General features: G+C 33.7%; 1 protein-coding gene across 1 annotated transcript; it reads right to left on the reverse strand.

Annotated features, from left to right (window-relative positions):
• Positions 1–1,042: 1,042 nt before the first annotated feature.
• LOC130622703 (leucine zipper transcription factor-like protein 1) lies at positions 1,043–13,041 on the reverse strand. Its single transcript, XM_057438201.1, has 12 exons — positions 12,815–13,041; positions 8,125–8,165; positions 7,904–8,028; positions 7,530–7,724; positions 7,260–7,329; positions 7,115–7,186; positions 3,325–3,390; positions 3,078–3,209; positions 2,698–2,757; positions 2,081–2,125; positions 1,480–1,583; positions 1,043–1,228 (listed from the first exon to the last, which is right to left on the reverse strand). The coding sequence occupies exons 2-12, from the start codon at positions 8,125–8,127 to the stop codon at positions 1,204–1,206; spliced, it is 897 nt and encodes a 298-aa protein (XP_057294184.1). The 5' UTR covers positions 8,128–8,165; positions 12,815–13,041; the 3' UTR covers positions 1,043–1,203.
• Between the last annotated feature and the right edge of the window lie 470 nt (positions 13,042–13,511).

Here is a 13,511-nt window from a genome sequence, read left to right on the forward strand (position 1 = left end):
CGAACCTATTCTTGCAGGTAATTTAGCAGTCGAAATAGGGATCATTAAATTTAAAAAATCACCTGAGGCATTTCATTCTGTACGAATGATTGGAGCCGAATGCGATCTTTGCCACAAGTTATCTCTCCAATCAAATCTTGCTAGCTATCCACAAAACCTCACTGGAGTTGGAAAACGACCAGTAGAAATTACACATCGAGCCAAACGTTCCACCACGTACTACTCCCTGCCACCAGCAGGAGAGGGTGAAATTTGCAATTGCTGAGATGGTCAAACAGGGCATCATCGAAGAACACTCGTCAGCCAACCAGTCCCTAGGACACCGTACACAGTTAACGTCTCATAGTCAGGTGGTGGCTTACGCGTTACCTTGGACGCTCGATATTTAAACAATACATACAAGCTAACAACTTACCTGTACTCAGGGGAGTTGATTACATAAAAGGTAAAATTTCCAGTGCAAAAACATTTTTTAAAATGGATTCTAGAACTGCATTTAGGCAGCTCGAAATTGACCGAATTTTCTTTATTTGACCGTTTTTTATTCAAACTATAAACTCTACCGATATAAACGTCTATGGGTCTCAAGGATCGCTCGACAACGCATTAAAACCTCTTTTTGCCATATCGCCTATGCAAATCTTATATACGACGATCTCATCATCGCCGCTCTATCCCTAGCCGAACATGACGAAGCATTGTCTCAAGTAATGCTTGCACTCACCAATTCCGTGATAACCATAAGTCCTTCTAAATGCGAATTCAGGTAAAAAGAAAATAAACTTTGGGGAATGCTGAACGGCGCAAAGGGAGTACGACTGGATCAAGCAAAAGTCAATGCGCTAGAATCTCTTTGCCCACCTACCAACAAACAGGACCTCGCTAGTTTCTTATGCATGATGTAATAAAGCAGTGACTTTATAACGAGAACATCGACCCTCGGTAGCTGACAAAATCTGACACCAAATTTAAATGGACCACAAGGCACCAAATAACGTCCTCTGTGAACGTAGGATATTGCTGGGTAACCGAATACTACAAGTTATAAATTACAATTTCACTATATTCACAAATACTATCGAAAATCACGATATTTTCTTCTCTATATAATAAATTAAAAAAGAATGATAAAAATTTTTGTTTCACACGATGTTCTTCAAGCAACCTCAAGACGTTACCAGACAACAAATTTCAATGTTTTGATTAGAGTTCACAATCCGGTTCGTATCTAGAAGAAATAGCTTATCGTTAAATCGGAAAAAATATCGTGGCGAGCAAGTATAGTGGTTCAGGTAGCAGACCTGTGGTTTTTAAGACAATTTTCGCAAATCGTGAATAACCTGCGAAAAGAACGAAACAAGCAAGATTTTTTGGCGAAACTAATGGAAAAGAACGAAAAATAGCGAGATTTTTTAGCGAAACCAAAGAAAAGAACAAAAGTAGCGAGATTTTTTGGCGAAACAAATTATAGCAACTTACTTTTTCAAACGATTCCGCAATTCTTTCATTTGTCCGTTTTTTCCTTCCAACATTTTCTTCATATTTCTATATTGCGTTGTTTCTGAAAACTTCTTATCCAATTCCTACAAAATAGAAACGACATCACACTGCACATCTATTACAATGCTTGCTGTACGTCAGTTCGTCCAAAATGGTAGCTGTGACTAGCGACAGACGAACACCTGTGGACTTTTCCATATACTAAAGACTGTTTTATGAAAAATCAAAAACAAGAGGCTATCTTTTTATTTAAATGGTTCGGGCTTTGATTATGCTTCATTTAAACTATAAAAATGTTCAGCAAGAGGATAGAATTGATGTCTAGGACAGTTGTTCAGTTGAGCAGCAACTATGCTTGCGCCACTGCCGTAGCTGAAATGGTATAAATGCGGTTCTTGACCCCTAATAAAGTACCAGTAGAAACAAAGCCTATCTTATTATTTTTTAAAACTTTTAAGCTTTACTCCTAAAGTATCTTTAAGTCACAGTGATGCTTGCTATTTAACCTGAGCCTTGACGTAATGCTTAAGACATACTCACATGTTTATGAATACTATTGCTTATAAAGGCGTCTACATACCTCGTTCATAACTTCAAGTTCGTGTTGTAGCTCCAGAACACGATGCTAAAACATAACATCAATATTAAAACTGGATTGTGTTTTTGAGTCTTAAATACTGTAGGTTGTAGATTGGGTGTTACATACTCTGGAAAATTACAAGTCGGTAAGGTCGGTTTGGGAGTTTTGTTAGCTATTGGTTCTTACTTAATTACCCTTCATAATGTCGTGATTTTGGAACAGTGCAAAAGCTGACTGAGAGTAATAACAATGCTTAAAAAATCGGATTTCTTATTTTAGAGCACCTTCGTATCATGGCAACTCCCAAAAAATAGAATTTAAGGGTAGCATACTAAGAGTTATATTGAAAAAAAAACCGCGTTGGTGATCCATCCAACCTCCAGCGTAAATAGGGTTAAAGAAAGTACAAGTCATACACTTTGCTTCAAACACAACTTTATTCGTCACTACGCTGCTGATCGTAATATAACGTTTCTCATTCTTAAACATTTCTTGCTCTGATTTCAACCTTTAATTTCAACCTTCCGACACTAGTTGGCAATCATACAAAATAAAACAAGTCGTTCAGCCTTAGCAAAACTACTCAACTAGAAGGTTGAGTTTACATTAGAAATTACCTTGGTAATAGTAAGTTCCTCTTCAACTGAATCATACTTCTCTTTGTATTTATTTTCCGCCTAAACGACACAATCCCAACCTGGTGTTAAAACGTTCTAAAAAACTGCTGCAATAAAAAACTAATATATTACAAGCATAGACAAAACATTAGTGACGCTATCCTTAGTGCATGCAATATTTCAAATTTAATATGCTTAAAAGTTCGATACATAGCTTCTTAGACTAGCAAACTGCAAAATGATTTTTGCCCTTTATTTTTCTAGCGTTAAAAACAGTGCCTAATGACATGAGGGAGGTAGCAAGAGAGTAAACAATAAGCGCCCATGAAACACTTTTTCGTAAAAATATTTGATAAATTGAAAGTGTTGGTGATACTTACAGGACTTACAGGTCTTGGTTGTACAGGATTCGACTGAACAAGGGTTGGGGAAGGCTTTCTGTTGGATGCGAGTCTTTGCGCATTCTCCAAATCTTGTTTTAATTTAGACTTTTCTTCCAATGTTGAATTGGTCTAATAAGAAATTGATAAAGTGTCTCCCTTACAATGGAAATCTATTGCAAATAACAATTTCATTTTCTAACGAAATAAATGCGTTGGAGGAGATTAAGAAATAAAATTAATTTACCGATTTTTCCAATGTTTCAACTTTCTTTTTCAAGTTTTCATTTTCTTCGATCAATCTATTGATCTCCTAAATACGAAATAAAACAGTCAAGTAGCTAGGTCATCCTTAGCTCTTAATCAATATTCTGTAAAATTTTGATAGATAAAAGTAAAAATAATCTTTTAATTGATCACAAAAAGACCCTTGATTAATTTTTTTCTTTCTACACAAACTGTTTTCTTTTACTTCAACTTTCGTTTTTAGCGTAGTGTAGTTTATTTATTAAGCAAAAAGAAAAAAATTGCTTTCAGATAAACTCATTGGTTCCACTTCTACAGTAAAAAAGATGTAAAATGTAATAGGATAGAAAAAAAACAGCATGAACCTTTCGTCACATGTGGTAGAGGTGCTAAAACATTGATCCGTTCTTAAATCATAACCCTGTACAATTTTAAAAATTTGCAAATAGGACTAATATTAAGATTTAGGTGCAAAAAAGTAAAAAATTCGAAAATCATGATACTCGCTACACCAATTTTGTATGCCCAACTGTTACTACAATGATAAATCGAGCCAGACAACTTTTTCGCCTGTCTATAATACAGGCTGACAGATTTAGATCTGAAACCGGTGATATCTCATTGGTATATGATAGGCAAAACGCAAAGAGGTAGTATCCTCACCTGTCTACGGCTTGTTCTAGGGAGATAACGTTGGATCAAAACCCAGTTGAGTTGAGATTTTACCTAGCTAGCAAGAGGTAGTGGGTAAAAGTGCCACTTGATTCTTCCACTTTGTAACACTTGGGAAGTTAATATGTCTGTTTCAGATAGTTCCACATGATTTAAAAAACTATGACTGTTTTTAATATGACTTTGGATTTGAGACATTTTATATATTATGTCCTGCTTCCTTCTCCATATAAACATTTTATACTGCGTCACAGTTCCCTAATATATTTACTGTTGATTAATCTTAAAATAAAGCCCACTGGAAATTTTCTGGTTACCCCAATTTCCAGGATAGTTGTCCAAAGTCACAGAATTACCAACCTGCCATGGTTGTAAAAATGCTGACCAGACCTGCTGTTGAGCAAATTTGGAAAATAAGTAAAAAACAAAAAATAAAGCAAATTAAAAAGCTGACCAGACGTGCTGTAGAGCAAATTTGAAAAATAAGTAAAAAACAAAAAATAAAGCAAATTAAAAATGTTGACCAGACCTGCTGTAGAGCAAATTTGGAAAATAAGTAAAAAACAAAAAATAAAGCAAATTAAAAAGTAGTCATATGCCATTTTTACAAAGAACTACAAAACTATAAAGTAGAACTGTCACCATCAATTATTTTTAGTTAACTATATTGCACATACTTCAGATTTTTACAGGGCACAAAGTGGATGTGTATTGTTTAAAACTTTTGTTTTGCCCGCAAATCATAAATTAACCATCATGAATCAACAACAATAATACCTGCAACTGAATTTGTATAAAATCTTTAAGAATTTCCCGCTCTGACATAGAACAAAGCGCCATGATTCTTCTGACACTAATCACCATGACAACTGCATGTCATCAAACTTATACTTTAAAAACACATAACCAATTGTTTTTGTTCTGCATAGAATATTTCCACTTTTACTAATAATACTGTCGAAGTTTTTTGCGCCTTATAAAAGATCACAGAACAGCAAGCAGAGTTACCATGATCAACTACCAACGTTTGTGTTGATAGCACCTTACACACTTACACCACGTCAGGGTTTTAAAATAGCTTGTAATGGAGATAGAAGAAATAAATAAATAAATTATTTAGAAAGAGTAAAACAAAAGGATCTTTACAAACTTGCTCCAAATTTTATTCTCATTTTAATAATAATAATTTTAATAATAAATAAAGTTATTGATCATTTTCTAATTGGTCCTTTATATTGTTTTTTTACTGAAAACAAAAAAGAAACTTGAATTTTGTATTTGACTCCTGCGGGCAATCAATTTAGCAAAGGTGCTATCATTCACTTCATCTGAAGGAGCACGTTTGTTATCACCAAAAGATGCTTTGTTATCACCAAAAAATGCTTTGTTAATACGAAAAGATGATTTGTTAATACGAAAAGATGCTTTATTAAGCATGTTGAAACATGTCGTTAAAATTTTTTGAAAATAAGTATTTTTGGCATTAACTTCTCTTTATAAATTCTTACTTCCTAAAGATTTTACCTGAACCAAGGTTTTTATCAAAGACATGTGATTAAAACTAAAATATGCAAAACAAAAACAATAAAATTATAAATTACTGCAAATAAAAAGTTTCATCATTGTTTAGTATACTGTTATCAGCATTGTTCTCTTTATGATAAACAAAGAACCCGGGAGAAGTGAGTTTGGGAAAAGGCTGTTATACAAAGATTGAGCTTATATAATTTCAAAATCTTTAGAAACTCTGAAAACCAAATATTAATTTAGTCTACTTGCTTATTAGTTAACAACAGTCTATTTATTAAATTTATCGAAAGCTCAAAAGCCGACATCTTTCTTTGTTAGATTTGTTATCAGCTGTTATCTTGAAAAACAATGAAGTTGCAAATAGTATTTCTAAATTGATTTGGTAGGTTCGAAAACCATGACACATATACTACTATGTCAAAATATTAAAGCGTAACACATTTTATATACGTGTTGATTTCCAGTGTAAGCATGTGAACTATGTATCTTGGAGATACTTGCAATGCACAATTCTTACGGTCCCTAGTTCAACACAACAAATAATTTTTGCACAATGTAAATAAACATTGCAAAAATGGAACTTGCAATCAGTCTCCAGAGTTCCTGCACACAATCTTTTAAAATGAAGTGAAAAAACTAAAAAAAATAGAAAGTTGGCTGATGTGAATAATGTATCTTTATCTTATATTATAATATGCTTGTGTCAGTTACTACTGTTGTTCACTGTAAAGTCTCTGGTCACTCCTATAGGCTCACACATTTTTCACCCAGGGCGTGGAGTGAATAGGAATATAGATACGAATAGACGATTTTGACTTATTACCTAAATTACTAAGTCAGCTGCTTAAACAAGCCCCAACTTTTTGCATCCAAGTCTTTAAGGTCCTTGCATGTCACATTAATTTCCAACGTTTATATCTATGTACTTATTGACATCAGACAACAATATAAAATTCATGGTAGCTGTATACAAATGGCGACAACTGTAGGATAAAACATTAGGTATTTTAGGTATTTTAGGACTAAATTTGGGTTTCATATCAGAGTATTTTTTAAATTATTTGTTACCCTATTCAAGAATATTTTTTTGACGTTCGTTCTCCTTTAAATGAACTTGGGTTTAACTATGGTGAAATAGTGAGTGGAGTTTCTTTGCTAGCATCCTCTGCTGCATCAAACTCTGTTAAAAATATCTGGAATAAACTCTTTAAACCATATCATACTAGCTGCATGATTTACCTAACATGTCTGAAATTTTTAAAGAAAAACAAAAGTGCTATATGGAAGTTGAAGCTAAGAGGAGTGCAGTAAGATTCTTCAATTTTTATGTTTTAGCTCTATCTTTGTTGTTATTAATATTTCTCCAGTATAATTTTACAAGTGCATTGGAACTATATTGCGTGGGGATAATATTTTGAGGTTACAGGGTAATGAAATATTGCTAATTATTTTGGGTGAAAGATAATAGCATCATAGCTTTAACATTTTAAAAAAGGTGAAAAAAATTAATATATAGTCTAGAAATAACCTTTATTAACTAAAGTTTTTTAAACATATGACTAAAAAAGGTTACAACTACTGTTGCTTACCATTTGAAGGAGAGCAGTTGATCCTCCTTCGTTTAGTGGTTCGAGCTTCTTTTGGGTCAGTGACAAAGTGTCCTAAAAAATTAAGAAACAGTTGTTAATTAATTTGGCTATATTTATCTTTCTTGTTTTGTATAAGAATACATACAAGTCCTTTTTTCTTCTTTACACCAGCTAGTTCCTCTTCTTCAAACTCAGCAATTTCTTTTAGCAACTTTCTAAATACAAAAGAGGACAATAACTGGTTATGGCCAAGCAAGGACAAATTTATGTATTTCGCATTTTAAGACTTGAGACTGATTGAACTGTTAATAAAGCAGTTTATAAATTAACATAAAATTTCACTAAATACACCATAGTATCAATTTTAAAGCCCTATATAAAAGTCCAGGTTACATATAATTCTACAACAACATACTGGTTTTCTAACTCTGAAATATCTGACTGTAATTTCAAATGCCATTTTTCTGCTTGTGTAAATAATTGAACCAATAATAACACATTGGTGTGAGCTGCATTAAGAAGCTCAGTTTCAACAGATCCTTTGACTATGGCTTGTAGGCCATTCAACATTTCTTCCACCTCATCCACGGTAAATGTATCCTCATGGAGTCTACGATAAAATTTATAAGAATCATACAACAGGTATTAATGCATAAAATAATTTGAAAACGAATATTTTTTATAACACATTATGCTAATATAATATACAATATATATTATAAGCTCAAAATAAACTATGTGTAAAAGTGTAGTAACTGTTGTAAATAGAACAAACTAAATGGACCAAACCTGCTATCTCTGACATCTTGAAAACTTCCTTCTACAGATCGAAGTTGTTGTGTTCGGTTGTAGCGAGCAAACTTTAAAAACTTTCTCACTTCTTCCTCATGAACATTGTTAAGGCCTAAATCACCCTGTGTTTCAAAACAAAATTAAAAGAAAAATTCTGCCTATATATCTCTTTTACGTTACTAAAGTACATTTCACAAGCTAAAGAATCACAATATTACCATAATGGAGGGAATAATCTTCTCTCTTTTATATTTTTGCTCTGAAAAATAAAAAGACATATATACATTTTTTATATAAAAAAGGCTGAGTATTTTTAACTGCTAACTAACAAAATAATATATAGGAATGTGAAGCTTTAATCTCTGCTCTATAAGTGTTAAAAATGGTAGCATAATATATGCATAATATAATGTGTATATATGTAATAATAATAATAATAATAATAATAATAATAATAATAATAATAATAATAATAATAATAATAATAATAATAATAATAATAATAATAATAATAAATATTTAAAGTGGCTAGCCCAGAAAATCACAAAAACCTATAGTTAGTGGATTGTTTCCACTGGGGGCCACTAGAACAAAAAAGAAACAAAAAATGATAAACCTTAGACTGCCTCAGCTCTATCAAACATAGTAACATTTATAATCTGTGAAAATTGAAAAGAAAAAGAATAAAAAACAAAAATTAAAAAGTTAAAAAGTGATCTCCATTAGAATTTGCCAAATATATTAGAGATGGAAGTCTTAAACGAAAGCAGACTTCCATCACAGGTCACTTGGTCTGGAAGATTATTCCACACTTTTGCAGCTCTAAATGGGAAGGCTTTTTTGCCAAATTCCGTGTTTGCCAAGGGAAGTGTGAACCTGTTTTTTGAAGCTCCTCTTGTTTGATGATTATGACAGTTTTTTGTCAAAAGGAATTTTGAGCGCATGTAATCAGGAGCAATGTGATTCATGGCTTTGAAAACTAATATGGCATCGTTTTTGATGAGTAAATTATTCATTGAATATTCCCTCTCTTTCCCAAGAAAGGTACGGACACATTTTAATCATTTTTCTAGTTTTCCCAATCTACCTTGGGTGGCACAAGCCCATGCCGAGGAGCAGTAGTTGAAATATGGCATGACAAGTGCATTAATTAAAAGGTTTTTTATGTGAGGTGTTAAACAGGATGCAATGGTTCTAATTTTAGAATATTTAATTAGTATTTTTCTATTTATGTCATTAATGTGCTTTTCCCATTGCATTTTTTAATCAAATGTTACCCCAAGATATTTAACTTTTTCGCTCCTCTTAAAAGGAATACCCATATAGTTGATAGTTTTGTTCTCAACTTTTTTTAACTGGCTGTGGTTGCCGAAAAAGATTGTTTCAGTTTTGTCTGTATTAATAGTCATTTTGTTATTATTCAGCCAGAGGTCGACTTGCGAAAGTTCTAACTCGACCTGGGAGACAAGGGTATCCAAAATAATTATTGTATCATCTGCATATAGATGGTGGTAGTTTGAATTTATGACAGATTTTAAGTCATCAATATACAAAAGAAAGAGCAGGGGCCCCAACACAGATCCCTGCGGCACCCCAAAAGCGTCTTCATGAAGCAGATCTGATCCTGTGTCGTTTACAAGATTCAGCTGCATTCGGCCCGTTAAGTGGGACTCGAACCAGTCAAAGGCAGCATCTCTGATGCCAAAACACCATAGTTTTTTTAACAAAATTTTATGATCAACAGTGTCAAAAGCTTTTTTAAGGTCAATGAGCACAGCACAAACAAAGTTATGTTGGTCGAGCTCAGTAAGAATAAAATCAGAGACATCGACTACTGCAGTTTCTGTGGAAAAGAGTTTTCGAAATCCGGACTGTCTGTCATTCAGGAAGTTGTGCTCAGAAATAAAATGAGACATTTGCTCATGCACTAACTTTTCAAAAATTTTCATAGGAATTGGCAAAATGGAGATAGGCCGATAATTAGTAGGATCTGTTTTATTGCCACTTTTAAAAATAGGCGAGACCCTTTTAGTCTTCCAACATTTAGGTACATAACCAGTAAATAAAGATTTGTTGAAAAGACTTGATAAATAAATACTTAAAACTGACGAATCTGCTTTTAGCAGTCGTGAACCAATTCCGTCCAAGCCTGTAGCTTTATTAAGTTTTAGTGAACTAATTATTTTTTCGACACTTTTGGTCTCAATACGAGCCCACCGAAAATCGTGTCCGCTAACAGGTGGATTAACATTAGTAGTGTCAGAAGAAAATTTAGAGGCTAGTTTGGCACCAACACTGACAAAAAATGAATTGAATGTGTTGGAAATTTCTTTTGGGTGAGAAGTTTCTGTACCATCGTTTTGGACTACTCGTTTTATCGAGGTAGTATTGCCTGACTTATCAGGAACCAGTTTTTTTAGGGTTTTCCAAAGTTGTTTTGGCCGTTTTTGAAAGTCCTGCAAAACGTCATTATAGTACTCGTTTTTAAGTCGATTTTTGAGACCTATTACCTGGTTCCTTTTTTGTTTGAAAGCTTCCCAGTCTATGATGGATTTTGTTTTTGATGCTTTCCGTTTCAAGAAGTCTCTTTCTTTGATGGCTATTATTAATTCATCAGTGACCCATGCCTCAACACGGCCAGAAAATCTATGTGTTTTAAAAGGGGCATGTTTGTCAGCCACTGTTTTAACATTTTTATTCAGTTTCTCACATGCTTCATCAAGGTCATCATAATTATTAAAATATGACCAGTCTAAATTCCTGAGGTCCTTCAGAAAAGCCTCTTCACTGAAGTTCTTGTAGCTACGAACCTTGCATGTTTTGGTTCAAATTTTGGCCTTTTGAATTTTCTGATCACATAAACTAAATTGTGATCACTGATGCCTAAATCCATGACACCAGTTTTAGAAATACAAGAACTGTTAGAAAGTATCAAGTCGTTAATAATCTGATGCCTGGACTATGATGGTGACATGGTAATCCATGGATCTTTCCAGTAGTCTATATTATTATAATACCTGCTGTCTGTCCATAAGTCAAAGATGGTAGCCGTGGGTAGCAGTGAGTGAATTCCCAAGAAATTTTTAACAGTTATATATATACATAATAAATTACGTATAAAACTGTAAGTTATGTAAGAATGTTAAACAAAGCAGTGAGACTTAAAATCATTCGTTGTAAGCATGAATGAACTGTAAGTGTTTAAAAATTGTAACACATTTTTGTGCACAAACAGGCTTTGCCATGAGTCGCGAGCAATTGCTCGCGCCCGTGTAGTGCTTGCGTAAATGCTTGTTACCCGAGCATTCTATTGCTCGCGTAAATATTAACATTTTGAGATAACTGAAAAGATATTTGGTGTGATTATTTTACACCCATCGTGCAACAGTTCATTCGCCATTTTATAAAACGTGTGCGATACGAACATTAATCTTTGCTGCGCATTCATTTTGCAGTGGAAAATTGGGGGACGTTTTTAATCGTGAACCCCAAACACGATGATCAATCCTAACTTCCTTTTCTACATGTCCGAAATAGTATTTAATGTTTATTTTTCAGGTCATCACAAGCAAATAGGAAAAGATATGCCTCATTTCCAAATTAAAAAATCTTTATCTGCTTGGTTTAAATAATCTCTTTTTAAAAGGTACACGTCGGGCACATAAAATTTATACAGAAAAAAATTATACCGCATGTGGGTTTTGTTTTTAAAATTGATTGAATAGCAGTTGCGGCATAAAGAAAATAATTCATTAAATTTGGACCTGCTATGGTTTCAAATAAAGAAATTATCTACAATTAAATCCATGATAAATTGTCTGTTCCGCCTGTAAGTGCAGTTTTGCAGACTTGCGTCATCTGTGCTCTATCTGCGTTCACCTCCGCATTAGTTAAGAACCGCATGGCTGGATTTCTTATGTAAGACCTGGTTACCAATGACGAATGGGCCAGGCAAAATAAATTTATGTCTACGTAGTTCTTTTAACTAAGTCAGGAGTCGGTGAATTAGCTAGGATGGTCAGGTTGGCTAGGCTTGCTTACAAGTGGATTTAAAGGACCAGGACTATTCAATAATTCTGAGATCTAAAAGTGTCCGACCAAGACGGAAATTTATCGGACGTTTTAACCGACGAAAGTTGGAAACGAACTACGGACATGTCCGACCTAACTGGAAATGTGGCGGACGTTTTAAGCACGCCTCTCCTGAAAAATATGCCCTGAGAGACTAAATGTAAAGTAGTTATTTTAGCGAAAAAATATGGTGAGCAAAATTGCTCGCGTAGACACTCTGACGCGAGCAATTAATTGGGAGGTTATTTGCTCATGACAAGGCCTGCACAAAAATTGTCATGCTTCAACGTGCTGGGTGATCTGTAGCACACACAAAAACTTGTGCATTAAATCTTATTTCACAAAGCCCTAGTAACAAATATTGAGGGGAGAAAATGTTATTAGCTATAACCATGCACATGCACACATATAGCTAAGTAGCATAATATAGCTGAGAAATTTATCAAACCATTCTCTGAATGTAGCCATAGTTAAAAGGAATTCAAATTACTTATGCTTCAACACACGCTCGAGAAGTGTAGACAAAAACTTTGTTTAAAAACACTGTTAAAAATTTTATATATATATGGCTAAAATATATCAATAAAATGCCAAATGCATAATTACAGGGTACCCTTTTTTGCCTGTGCACTGTGCACTATGCCAGAAAACTGTGAAAATGAGAGATCGCTCAAATGAGAAATTTTCTTAATTTGTACCCCGCTAATTTCTTTATACACAAACGAACACATTAGAGAGATTATTGCCTGAAGTTTTTATTGTTATACCTTGATTGTGTTAATTGTGATTGGAATGAGCAAAACACTAAAAGATATCTTATGTCATGAGGAATCATACTTAGCTAAATGGGATCTGTTTCCTTGACGCAACACAAGTTAACCAAGCACATTCACCACAGTCTGGGCTGAACTTTGAATACCTTTGTTATAACTCATAGAATTTTAAAATATATTAAAATATCAAAACAGAACAGAAAGTATAGTACGTAACGTTGGTTATTAAATTCCTGATAAAAAAAAATCGTAAAAGTATTTCTCTGCTGCAGCTCCCTACACCATATTTTTTGTTCTCCCTCTGCAATTAGGAAACCATAAGGTGCTCAACGCCAACGTTAGTACTCATGGGATAGCGAAGGAGAGTTCTCCTGTACGTGAAGCGTCCTTCGAGATTTCTCAGCTGTTTCTTTTAATTTTTACCTTATTCTGATTAATAGTTAATGAAATCTGCTGAAAAGTGAATAGAGTTTTCTTTTGTATGTGAATAAAGAATTAATTTTCGCGAGGGCTAATTCTCGCAAGAAATTTTATAAAAATTAAATTAAATTCTCGCGAAGTTGCCAAGTACTAAAATATCTCGCGAGAATACAACGGCTCACAGTTTCAAAAAATTACTACGCGCGCATATCATGACATTACGTAATGCATATGCGCGCGCAGAAAGGCAGTAAAGTATCTTTGCTCAGAAAAGTCAAAGTTATGATTTCCAAGGCAAAAACAAGCTAGGGACTCGTATTTCTACGTTGTTTGTTTACATT

This window comes from Hydractinia symbiolongicarpus, chromosome 12, assembly GCF_029227915.1.
Source record: "Hydractinia symbiolongicarpus strain clone_291-10 chromosome 12, HSymV2.1, whole genome shotgun sequence".
NCBI classification, from domain to species: Eukaryota; Metazoa; Cnidaria; class Hydrozoa; order Anthoathecata; family Hydractiniidae; genus Hydractinia; species Hydractinia symbiolongicarpus.

Excerpts from the sequence above, each read along its gene's own strand:
- LOC130622703 (XM_057438201.1), bottom strand. Across the intron at positions 7,330-7,529 it reads ATTTCAGAGTTAGAAAACCA|AAAGTTGCTAAAAGAAATTG; the intron begins GTATGTTGTTGT and ends TTTTGTATTTAG. Across the intron at positions 2,758-3,077 it reads AACCAAGACCTGTAAGTCCT|GCGGAAAATAAATACAAAGA; the intron begins GTAAGTATCACC and ends TGTGTCGTTTAG.